Source organism: Microcaecilia unicolor, chromosome 3, assembly GCF_901765095.1.
Source record: "Microcaecilia unicolor chromosome 3, aMicUni1.1, whole genome shotgun sequence".
In the NCBI taxonomy this organism is placed as follows: domain Eukaryota; kingdom Metazoa; phylum Chordata; class Amphibia; order Gymnophiona; family Siphonopidae; genus Microcaecilia; species Microcaecilia unicolor.
This window is the reverse complement of record NC_044033.1, coordinates 233640750-233653701: the sequence shown is the minus strand read 5'-3', so window position 1 is coordinate 233653701 and position 12952 is coordinate 233640750. Positions and strand designations below refer to the sequence as shown.

The 12952-nt window shown below is 41.5% G+C and overlaps 1 protein-coding gene across 5 annotated transcripts in view; it reads left to right on the top strand.

Moving 5' to 3' along the window:
- The window catches only part of LPAR2 (lysophosphatidic acid receptor 2), a 71755-nt gene extending 59062 nt beyond the window's left edge, over positions 1-12693 (top strand). For all 5 annotated transcript variants that reach the window (XM_030197574.1, XM_030197570.1, XM_030197573.1 and 2 more), the window contains one exon: positions 10561-12693. In XM_030197574.1, coding sequence (XP_030053434.1) covers positions 10561-10859 — 299 coding nt within the window. In that variant the 3' untranslated portion in view covers positions 10860-12693. The remainder of the gene's footprint in view (positions 1-10560) is intronic.
- Positions 12694-12952: the final 259 nt, after the last annotated feature.

The window sequence follows — 12952 nt, the reverse complement described above, 5'->3', positions numbered from 1 at the left end:
CACTCGTAGGGAAACCGGATATCTCGCCCCCTTCACACTTCCGGCTGGAGGCTTCATAGAACGTTGGTGTTGCTTTTTATATAGAGAGATTATGATATTTTGTTAACTAATAAAACAGATATATCCAACAAATTCAAAGAGTTTCTCTGATTTATAAGCATCTGAGTTACAAGATTATGAGTTACATCTCTCATACTGGGATCACATTAATCATCCTACCCTATTTGATACTGATAATGAGCAACTTTCTCAGCCCAACTCTGAAGCTGATATTCTAGATGCTTTAAAATCTATGGCTCCTAATAAAGCTCCTGGCCCAAATGGATTAACTCTTGAATTTTTTCAATCCCTTTTAGTCCCAGAGTTGTGCTCATTCTTTAATCATCTTATTCAGTGGTGTGCTGGTAAATGTTTAACAACAGGCTCTCTCCCCGGTCCCCCTCTGTGCCCCCCCCCCCCCAAATTGCAGAGCTGGCTATAGCCGGGGAGAGAGCCTGGGGGGGGGGGCGTGGCAATGCATTCCTTCAGGAAAAAAAATTAAATGATCCCAAGTTCCAATCTAATTCATGTTTAATGTGCGATAAAATGCCACAAATAAGTAAATAAATATAAACTTTTAATGTTGAGCACCTGATTCTCAAAGTGAACATATTCCAAACACTATAATGAAAATAAAATGATTTTTTTTTTCTACCTTTGTTGTCTGGTGACTGTTTTTCTGATCATGCTGGCCCAGTATCCGATTCTGCTGCTATCTGTCCTCTTAACTCCGTTTCCAGGGCTTCCTTTCCATTTATTTCTTTCCTTTCTTCCTCTCTTCTTCATTTCTGGTCCTCAGCTTCTGCCTATTTTCTTCATCCATGTGAAGTTTTTCTCCTTTCTTCCTTTCCCCTCATCTCATCTCCTTCTTCACTCTTCCCTCCCCTCCATCCATGTCCAGCATTTCTTCTCTCTCCCCTCCTCTCCCCTGCCCTCCATCCACCCATGTCCAGTGACTCTTCTCTACCCCTGCCCTGCATGCACCCATACCCAGTGACCCTCCTTTCCCCTGCCCTCCATCCACCCATGTCCAGCAGTGACCCTCCTCTCCCCTGCCCTCCATCCACCCATGTCCAGCAGTGACCCTCCTCTCCTCTCCCCTGCCCTCCATCCACCCATGTCCAGCGACCCTTCTCTCCCCCTGCCCTGCATGCACCCATACCCAGTGACCCTCCTTTTCCCTGCCCTCCATCCACCCATGTCCAGTAGTGACCCTCCTTTCCCCTGCCCTCCATCCACCCATGTCCAGCAGTGACCCTCCTCTCCCCTGCCCTGCATGCACCCATACCCAGCAACCCTTCTCTCCCCTCCATCCACCCATGCCCAGCGACTCCCTTCTCTCCCCTGCCACCCCCTCCTGAGTTGTTCAGCAAATTCTCCTCCCTCCCTCCCTCCAGATCCGGTCCCTCACCGACTCCTTGTCCTTCTAATTCTTCGGGGCAGGCTGACTCTCCCCCGCTGCCGATTCGCGCTTCAAAATGAAGTCTCGGCGGCCATTTTTAAAGTGCGAATCGGCAGCAGGCAGGCAAGACTGCCTGCCCCGAAGAATTAGAAGGACAAGGAGTTGGTGAGGGACTGGATCCAGAGGGAGGGAGGAAGGAGAGCCAGAGCCGGCTCACGATATTTAACAACCGGCTCGCAAGTCGGTAGAAAGTTTAACAACCGGCTCTTGCGAGCCGGTGCGAGCCAGCTCCAGCACACCACTGATCTTATTCATTCTGGGGAAAAAAGCTCTTTCACTGAAGCATCTATTATCGTACTGCTGAATTCTAATAAGGATCCAAGTTATGTTCAAAACTACAGACCTTTTATCCCTTATTAACTTGGATGCTAAAGTAGTCGCTAACATACTGGCTGAAAGATTACAAATAATTCTTCCAAAAATATCAACCAGTCAAGCAGGTTTCGTGCATGGTTGATACTCTTCAGATAGCACATGATGATTGTTTACTAATATAATAATGCAGGTTAATCTAACACACCCTGTTTAGCAATAGGATTGGACACAGAGAAGGCGTTTGACCGTGTTGAATGTCATTTTCTTTTTTACATTCTTCATTTGGTTTGGTTTCTCTCCGGCCTTTATCTACATGGTCAGGGTCTTCTATTCTTCTCCCACGACAAAATTACAAATAAATGGAACCCTTTTAGACCCTCAAAACTGGAAATATAATATGGAATACTGTATGCGTAACTGTTAAGTATGAGAGAGTGGCAGCAGAGAAAACCAATTCTCTTACCGTAAGATATGGGATCCTCTTATGAAATTTGCCAAATCATAACATTCTAGTTATATTCTGCCATTGTTATTATCTTAGTCTCTATCACACAGCTTATGATATTTTAGTTCTGTTTATCTTAATTATAGGTATGGCACAGAGTCAGCCATTGTACAAGCACTATGTACATAAGTACATAAGTACATAAGTAGTGCCATACTGGGAAAGACCAAAGGTCCATCTAGCCCAGCATCCTGTCACCGACAGTGGCCAATCCTGGTCAAGGGCACCTGGCACGCTCCCCAAACGTAAAAACATTCCAGACAAGTTATACCTAAAAATGCGGAATTTTTCCAAGTCCATTTAATAGCGGTCTATGGACTTGTCCTTTAGGAATCTATCTAACCCCTTTTTAAACTCCGTCAAGCTAACCGCCCGTACCACGTTCTCCGGCAACGAATTCCAGAGTCTAATTACACGTTGGGTGAAGAAAAATTTTCTCCGATTCGTTTTAAATTTACCACACTGTAGCTTCAACTCATGCCCTCTAGTCCTAGTATTTTTGGATAGCGTGAACAGTCGCTTCACATCCACCCGATCCATTCCACTCATTATTTTATACACTTCTATCATATCTCCCCTCAGCCGTCTCTTCTCCAAGCTGAAAAGCCCTAGCCTTCTCAGCCTCTCTTCATAGGAAAGTCGTCCCATCCCCACTATCATTTTCGTCGCCCTTCGCTGTACCTTTTCCAATTCTACTATATCTTTTTTGAGATACGGAGACCAGTACTGAACACAATACTCCAGGTGCGGTCGCACCATGGAGCGATACAACGGCATTATAACATCCGCACACCTGGACTCCATACCCTTCCTAATAACACCCAACATTCTATTCGCTTTCCTAGCCGCAGCAGCACACTGAGCAGAAGGTTTCAGCGTATCATCGACGACGACACCCAGATCCCTTTCTTGATCCGTAACTCCTAACGCGGAACCTTGCAAGACGTAGCTATAATTCGGGTTCCTCTTACCCACATGCATCACTTTGCACTTGTCAACATTGAACTTCATCTGCCACTTGCACGCCCATTCTCCCAGTCTCGCAAGGTCCTCCTGTAATCGTTCACATTCCTCCTGCGACTTGACGACCCTGAATAATTTTGTGTCATCGGCGAATTTAATTACCTCACTAGTTATTCCCATCTCTAGGTCATTTATAAATACATTAAAAAGCAACAGACCCCTGCGGGACCCCACTAACTAGTTTGTTTTCATTAGCTGCGTTTTCTATATGTGTGGAGGCTATTTTGCTTGGAGATAAAAATATGGTCTTTCATTATTTAAATTATTATATTCGGACTTGGATATTGTGAGTTTAGCAGAGGGATATAGGCTGCAACCTCTGACAAGCTTCAGCCGCTTTCACTGGTTCACATTCACACAACCAAGCTTGAGTTTTCAATTTCGGCCAAAACCAGATGATGAGTTTTGGCTGCAGTTTTGGTTTGTTGAAAGCTTTCAGACAGTTTTGGTGGCAGTTTTGGTTTTGGCCAAAACTGAAAAAAGCAGTTTTGGTTGGCCTCTAAATGCAGTGAAGTACAATGTGATTGTGTTGACTTATACTTAGAGAACACTTCCCTCTTTTCCTTTTTCATATTTTTGAGTGGGTTTTTTTCTACAATTAAACAATTTTTACCTTGATATATTGTTGCTACGGTTAGATTTTTTTTTTTTACTGAAGTCTTTTTTTTTACTCTGCTTTATTAAATTTTTGTTTCTGCTTTAAGAAAATATTGGAGAAAGGAGTTCTCTTCCTTAGTTTGAGTAGCGTTTTTTTAATGAATTTATACTCCTGTCTCTCTGTTTAATAGAAGGGTTGTCTCTCTACCACTACCTCCACTTCATATTAGCGGCCTTCTGCATCCAAAATTATGTTCTTTTTTTTTTTTGCGAGGCCTACAGAACAAGGTATTTTCATTTATTTGGAGAAAACGACCCCCGAGGGTGAAAAGAGAAGTCATGTATCAATCGAAAGAGAGGGGAGGGATGGGAGTTCCTTCCTTCACACATTACTTACAAGCAGCCCACCTTAGAGTAATAGCTACATGGCTTCAGGATACAGGGAAGGCCTGGACAAGGGTGGAACAAAAATGGATGGGACCTTTCCCGCTGCGAGCTATCCCCTGGTTATCGCGGGAAGATTTAGGAGAAATAATCAAGGGAAGCCCGCCTATGATGCGCTGGCCTCTATTGACGTGGAGTAAGATAAGGGGACACTTTTTCCCGGGGCGAATATATTATAGGCATATGTTCCTTCGCTTTGCTCCCCAGGTCAGACCGGGCAAACAAGATAAAGCTTTCCAGCGATGGGAGGAGATGGGGCTTTGTGAATTAGGCCAAATGTGGGAAACGGATAAGACGGTGCCATTCCAAGAATTATGCCAGGAGCATGGCCTCTCTCCCCTGCAAGCTTTTCAGTACTATCAAGTGAAGGATTTTATAGCTCGCAGAGCACAGGATGAGTTAAAGCTACAAGAAACTAAATTGGAGGAGGGGATGATGAAGGGAGGAGGAAGGGGTAGCATCTCAAGAATATATAGGGCACTACTTCTACATGCTAACCCAGTGGAGCGATACCTATCAAGGTGGGAGAAAGCCATGGGGTAAACCTACACAAAGCCCCAGTGGAAAGTGGCACTTAGATCTCTGCTAGCAGTCTCGGTGTCTAGTGCCTTAACTGAAAACGGTCACAAAATATTATACAGCTGGTACTACACTCCCCATCGCTTGGTTAAAATGTTTAAAACAGGGTCAGCTTTGTGTTGGAGGCAATGTGGAGAAGTGGGGGATATGATTCATGTGTGGTGGGCATGCAAGCATGCGCAGGAGTATTGGGGGGAGATATTGAAGTTATTAGGTGAAGTTACAGGAGTGAACTACCAGATGAGAATGGACTACTGCTTACTCCATTTTAGACCTACAGGAATTCCTAATGCCATACACCGCTTTGCCGTACAACTATTCGTGGCCGCCAAATTGGTGCTGGCGGCGGCATGGAAGCAACCTATACTTCCGGAACAGCGGTCAGTGTTGCGGAAACTGGACTATATTCATTTGATGTCGAAGTTGACAGCCTTACGCACTGGCCGTATTCCGCAGTACCATAAAACGTGGAACCCTTATGAACAATGGTTAACCTCTCGGACACCCCAGATCGATGTGTCACATGGACAAGTCTAAAGAGAATTGGTCACAAAACTTCCTGAGAGGAGGGACTACAATAGGGGAGGGAGGGTATTAGTTGGAAACATGTTAGTTGAAAGAGGAATTCTAATTTCTGTACAAAGATAAAGTATGGATACTATTATGTTTCTAATGGAAAATAATAAAACAAATTTGGAAAAAAAAAAAAAATTATGTTCTTTTTCTGCACTGGAAGGCCTTTCCTAAATAAGATGATAACCTCAGCTGGACATGTTCTTGAGAGTCTGTGTATTTTCTGCAGAAAGGCTATAGATGCCTACTGTCTATTGAGAGCTTGAAGTATTTTCTATCTTTTTATAGTTGAGATTGAGAAAATGCCCCCACATTCCAAAAGCCAAATTTAAAAGTTATATGCAACAATACATGGAATTAGGCGGTACCCATACATTTTAGGCATTTAGAGTGGGTGTCAAAGTTCTGGATCTTTCTTCCACACTGTGGGCAGGGGTGGCACACTTTGTCTAGGACATTTTGACGGAAAATAGAATAAAATAAACATTTTTTGGGAAGAAGATGATTACAAAGTGCAAGATTGGAAACACACAGGTATAAAAAAAAATTGCTTAACAAGAGAACTTTTTTATTTCCATTCAGCAACGCAGATAAAAAAAAAATGAAGTACTGAGTAAACAGCTGCTGTACATGTTCAAAAATGTACACTTAGTTCTGACCTCAGAGAGATGTTCTGTCCTGGTGCTATCACTTATGTGCCTGACTCAGTCTTGCTTGTAGATAGAAGACTTGTTACTCCTAATCAATACAGCAGTGTGCTAGGCTGTGTTTTCGTTTTGGACTGACTTTAAAAGTTCTTCTTCTTCTTTAGCAAATTATCAACAGATTGCCAGCAACCTGTCTTGGTCTCCAAACTTACATGTCTTGTGAACAATCATATCGCCCCCAACCCCTCTGGTGGTACTCTTATTCAGATGGCCAGTATGAGGATCCCTGCTGGTTCTTTTCATATCATTTATGTGTATCTGTACACAGCAAATGCACTGTCAGCGAAGAGCAGTAGTGTAAGAAAGCTGTAAGATCCAATGCAATTTTGTCATAGTATTGTCTTAACTGAGTTCTGTAACCCCTGAAGCAGGTGGCTTGTCCACTAAAACACGGACTCGAGTCGGGCCTCACTTGAGTGCCTCAATAAAGACTTTTTACTGCTACTCCCATTTCAAGTAGGCTGTACTTTTGTACTTTGTAATGAAGTAAAAGTTTAAAAAGTATTTTCCATACCTCTGCATCTCCCCCTCTACAGGTTTTCCAAACAGTGTCAGATGCTGCTTGCAGCCGATTGGGCTTGAACCTCCGGTTCCAAAAACAGCTGAGCTGGAACTGGAAGTTCATTCCCAATCAAATGCAAACCAGTGTCTGACATCACCTGGAAACCCCAGTCCCCCTGCCCTCACACCTGCCCAAAAGAACTGTTGATTGGCTATTACTTTGTTTTTGCGAGGCTCAGCTGTCTCCCCAGCCTGAACCGCACCCTCCCTCCCTCCCATTTCACCTCTGCCGGACTCGTGCTAATAAACTACCATGGGAGACGCACAGGACCCAGCTCTTTACTACAGTACCTCTAGTGCTTCCTGCACTGGACCCACCTCCTCTGATGTAAACTTCTGGGACTGGCATAGGAAGCACTAGCGATGCTACAGAGAGCTGGGTCCAGTGCATCTGAGGACAGGGATGCATTATTTAGGCTTCTATTATGTTTTGAGGAGATAACAGTTCAGATCTTTTTAAATGGACACAAGAGATAAGTTTCTGCATATGAGACAGGAAGTATTTGCCTTAGATGCAACATACTAATTAAGATTTCCTTGTAAATGTATAGTGAATTAAAATAATGTTACATATTATTTCTTTGATCCATCTAAGTTGCGTCACTTTCTGGATGGTAGATCTACTGGGACTTAGTTCCAAAGTTTGTGGGGTATGATAGATTTTGGTATCTGGTTGTTTTCTTGCTCTTTTCCTTTTTTATGTTGCCATTTTCAGCCTCTCATGATTGTGGCAATCACATCCCTCTTGCTTGTGGACTAATGATACTATTATATCCCTTTCTTAGTGGCTGTTTTGCTGAACAAAGTTTTGTTCTTTGTGTTTAATTTGAAATTGTATAAATAAATAATCAATAGAAATAAAACAAAATAAAACATGGAAAAGAAAACAAGATGATACCTTTTTTTATTGGACGTAACTTAATACATTTCTTGATTAGCTTTCAAAGGTTGCCCTTCTTTGTCAGATCGGAAATAAGCAAATGTTGGTAGATGACAGTATATATAAGTGAAACATCAAAGCTTACAAGTGAAACATCAAAGCATTTCAGTGACAGTCTAACAGGATGGGGGTGGAGGTGGATAGGTGAGACAGGGAGATCTGCATGGAGACAGGAGGGTGACAGAGCAGTACAACCTTATGGCTTATAATGGGCTAGAAAACCCAGATCATTGTTAAGTCCTGTCTAGTGGGTGTCAAAATATTTAATCATTCTGACTTCCAAGGTCTTACGTTCCTGTATTGTTTTAAAGTTACCTTTCAGGATTCCTACTATGAAATCACTGGAACAGTGTTCTGGTTCTGTAAAGTGCTGTCCCACAGGCATGGCATCCTGGCTGGCACTGGCATTTTTCATGTGATGTCTATGTAAATAAAATGTTGTCTTTAGCATCTGGCTTGTTTCTCCAATGTAGCACCCTTTGTCACATTTTTTTACACTGAATGATGCCACATTGGAAGATGAGCATGTAAAGGATTCCTTTATGTTGAATATTTTTCCTTTGTGAATGACTGTGGGGTCCTGTGAAATGTTTTGGCATAGTTTGCAGCTGGATATATTGCAAGGATGTGTGTGCCATTCTCTTCTTTTTGAGTCTGTGTTGGGAGCTTACTTCTAATTAGCTTGTGTTTCAAGTTGGGTGGCTTTCGGAAAGCCAGCACTGGTGGGGGGGATGGGAATATCTCTTTTAGTAATTCATCCTCCTGGAGTAGAGGCTGCAGATCTTTTATGATTTTTCTTAATTTTTCCAGCTCTGGGTTGTATGTCACTATAATGGGGATTCTGTCTGTGGCTTTCTTTTTATTTGTACTGTAGCAGATTTTCCCTGGGTGTTTTGAGGGAGGAGGCAGTATTCTTGGAGATTATTTTGGGGTTGTAGCCTTTCTGTTCGAAGGATGCAGTCAGGATTTCAAGGTGTCTGTCTCTGTCCACTGGGTCAGAGCAGATACCGTGGTATCTTGTGGCTTGGCTGTAAATAATGGATGGAAGCTGGAGTTGTAGAGGTAGCTGCATCTGTCTGTGGGTTTCCTGTATATATGTTTGTATATAGCCATCGCTGATTGAGACTGTGGTGTCCAAAAAATTGACTACTTCTGGGGAGTAGTCAATTTTGAATTTAATGGCTGATACAAATCAAGGTCAGGTACACACATAAAGTAGCACTTATGAGTTTATCTTATTGGGCAGACTGGATGGACCATACAGGTCTTTCTCTGTCGTCATCTACTATGTTACTATGTATGTAAATATTAGGAGGCGGTAACTGCTCCTGCATTAACCTTGCATTGGCCAATTAACGTATGCTAATTGGCAGCAGATCAAGCTCTGGCCAAAAAAATAGATCAATAATATAAAACACTATTCAGCTAATGCTTCCATGCCCACTATCCGCCCATGCCAATCCACACGTAGAAAAAATTCTTACAATTTCAATAATGTATGTAAACATGGAAAATAATGCCTATGCACTTTAGTAAAAAGGTCCCACAGTGATTATCTGCTAATGGAACATCTGACAGTACTCTACATTTCAGGCAGAAGAAAGCAGATCCATATATAGGGTTCAGACAGCAAGTTTATTTTAACAAAACCCAACATGGGCCACGTTTCACCCTTTCAAGAGCTGCCTTAGGAGTATGGTACCAAAAATAGTAATCAAAACATAATTAAATCATAAATCAATAACATAAAATCTTAGAACAACATATAAAGTGTGAGGGTTGCAGTGTGATTTATGTTCACTTACCAAGAAAAAATATCATACATAGACATTTACAATATTACTATTATATATATATACACCTACACACACACACACACACACATACATACATACATACATCATATCTTACATAAACATAATAAGAAACAAAATATATAAAAATGGTTGAACAAACATTAAATATGGAGTCTTTTACAAAGCCACGCTAACGATTCCTGTGCGGCAAATTAGAGGAAGCCCATTCAGTTCCTTTGGGCTTCCTCTCATTTGCTGTGCGAGAAGCACTAGCACAGTTTAGGAAAAGAGGCCCCAAATAATAATACAAATTTTAAAAATGTCTATTTTATTTAACACATATGGATTAATAGAACATGTACTTTGATTTTATAGCGTTGTAGTGGAGTAAAACGTTGCTACACTGTAAATGTTTATAAAAAATGTTTTTTAAATTACAGCACTTCTGATTCCATTACTATTTGTGCACTTATCATACACATTATGGGGTCCTTTTATTAAGGTGCACTAGCAGATTTAATGCACACGAATGATTAGTGCTTGCTAAATAAGATACCCCATAGGAATACAATGGGTATCTTTATCTAGCATGTTCTAATTGTTAGCGTGCGCTTAATCCGTTAGCACACCACAGTAAAAGGATCCCTATGAGCACTATATTGTGATCTGGCAAACACTAATGTATGTCTGGCATTTGACACCTTTTTATGGTCAATATTGCATTGGCATTCTTTTATTTTTAAAGAATATTTCGTATTCAATATTCAGCCATTTTTATATATTTTGTTTTACATTATTATATTTATGTAAGATATGTATATTGGTTTATATATATTATAATGTACATTTTATATGCATGATATTATTTGATTGAAAATGAACATGATCAATTTGGAACTCTATATTTGGATCTGCTTTCTTCCGCATCATTACAGATCTGAATTGCCTCTCAAGTGTTCTGTAGTACTCTGTTTGCCAACTCTAATGGTCTTCCTTCCATTATCTCTGTCTTTTTGCAGGTGCCTTTGTGATCTGCTGGACCCCTGGACAGGTTGTGCTTCTGTTGGATGGCCTAGATTGTGTGAACTGTAATGTTCTTGCTGTGGAGAAATATTTCCTGCTTCTGGCTGAAATTAACTCTGTAATTAACCCAATTGTATATTCCTATCGAGACAATGATATGAGAACAACCTTTAAGCAGATCCTCTGCTTCTGCTGCAACAGACGTGCCAAGTACTCTTCTTCTGTGAAGTCATGCACCATGGAACGCAGGATCCTAGCAGAGAATGGGCATCCAGTCCAGGATTCTACACTTTAGTCACACTGCTATTGCTGAAAGGGTCTAACTTAGTGTCATTGCATCAGCATAACAATAATTTATGCATTTTTGCAGAAGAAAAAAAGTAATACGTTGAAGCTTAAATGATTAATGTTTTATAGTGTACAGTGATGGGACTTGTTATCCAGAGTCAGTGGGAAGTGCTTTCACGGTTTTTGATCTGCTGATATGAGCAATGTAGAAGCAAAGAGATTTGGTTTTGGACACAAGGCATTTTAAACTACACTTAGAGTCTTCATCCTGTCTGCAGCCTTTCTCAGACAGGTACTTTATAAATGCCAGAAAAAAAAAAAAAAGAAATAAACCATACCCCACAGCCCAAGCTGCCATTCAGGGTAGAGAGCCTCTCTTCATGGATCCATATCATAGAACTATTAACTCAACAGCATCCAGTCTCCATGCAGTATTATTACTTCTAGAACTGCTGTCAAAACAGAAAACCCTGTGCTGGCACTTGTCTTGATCACATCATCCAGAAAGAGATTTGACAGCTTAATTATGCACTGCATTTTTTTTCAATCTGCTGGTTATTTCAGTGAATATCCTCATGGTTTTAGTGTTATTTTAGTAGAGAATGGTTGATTTAATAGCCCAAAGGGCCCTCTAATCTGTCCAGTTAACATCTGTTTCACTGTCTACCTTTCTTTTTTACTTTAGCATTTAGCTAGAAGTCTCATTTTTTTGCAATGTTCTTCCATCCCAGCCTTCCTCCCATATACATTCTGAGTTTTCTTAGCTGAGAGGCCTATTTCTTAATCATCAACAGGCAGAAGTTGGACCATTGTACAGATTTGGACAGAAACCCTATGGTCTGTTTTGTATAGTTTAATTTGTTGGTTGCATATTTTAGCCCTATGTATTGATGTTATGTGTACAACAGACAATAGTATGCTAAACGCATTTTTATGACTGATTAGCTCTCATATTCCTGCAGTGCTGCTGTTTAGAAAAGCCACCTGTGTCATGTACTAACGGGTCAATAGCAACTCCTGGCTGCACTCATTGATTTGTTATTTAGATATGGACTGTATAATTAAACTGATGCCATCAACTGAAAATAGGGCTGCTAAACATTGCAACAGCAGCTCAGCAAGAAAACTCATTCATCCCCTAATACCAGTTTTATCGTACTATCAATTAGTAGGTAAGGATAATGCATTAGATATACCATTTTTCTGGGGTACAACTACAGCAGCTTACATATGTTTACATAGTATAGGGTTTTAGTAAAAACATTTAAAATAACAGAAAATGATTGATGGCTTGTTACTCTATATTAAAATATTTCTTTTTTTAAACTGGTATGTGATTCTTGGGAAGTCTGCCCTGCAACCAAGAAAATAGTATTTCAGGACCTGCCAACTCTTCTACCCTCAGTGGAAGACTTATTTATATAGGTCATCTCCCTCTGGGAAGCCAAGAACTCCCACTTGGCAGTGTCGAGTGTCCTCCTCTCCCACACTGGCTTCCTGCCCTCTATCTTGTAGTCTGACGTTGTCTTCCTCTCCCTCCCTTCCTGTCATGAAATTCCTAGTTACCTGCCTAGGGCTAGCTCTGTGGCCATGCACTGCTCCTGTAATTCAGTATCTCTTGCTGTCTCTGTTGTTCCCCCTCCCCTGGTCTAATCATCTCTCACTCCCTCTGGCTCCCTGCCCTCCAACCTTGCCTTAAATCCTAGCAGAAACAGCTCTCCAGCCAGCCCACAGTGCCTTTTCTCTGTTAACTGGAAACTGGAAGTTACATCAGAGGGAGGAGACCTGGCAGAGGAAAGGCCCCATGGGTCCGTCAACAATTTAAGGCAAGTTTGGATTGGGGGGGGGGTCCTGAAAGAGAGAGAGATTACCTGATCAGTGAGGAGGGAGGAGTACATGCAGTGGTGTGCTGGAGCAGGCTCTTACAGGCTCGCAAGAGCCGGTTTTAAAAATTTTGGGAGCCAGTTGTTAAAGTAGGGCCCTCCATGGCTACTTTAACAACTGGCTCCCAAAATGTGGGCTTGTGCCCCCTGCTGAATTCTCTTTTACTTTGCTGGTGGGGATACTGAGCCCTGCCAGCAAAGTAAATAGACTGCTGCT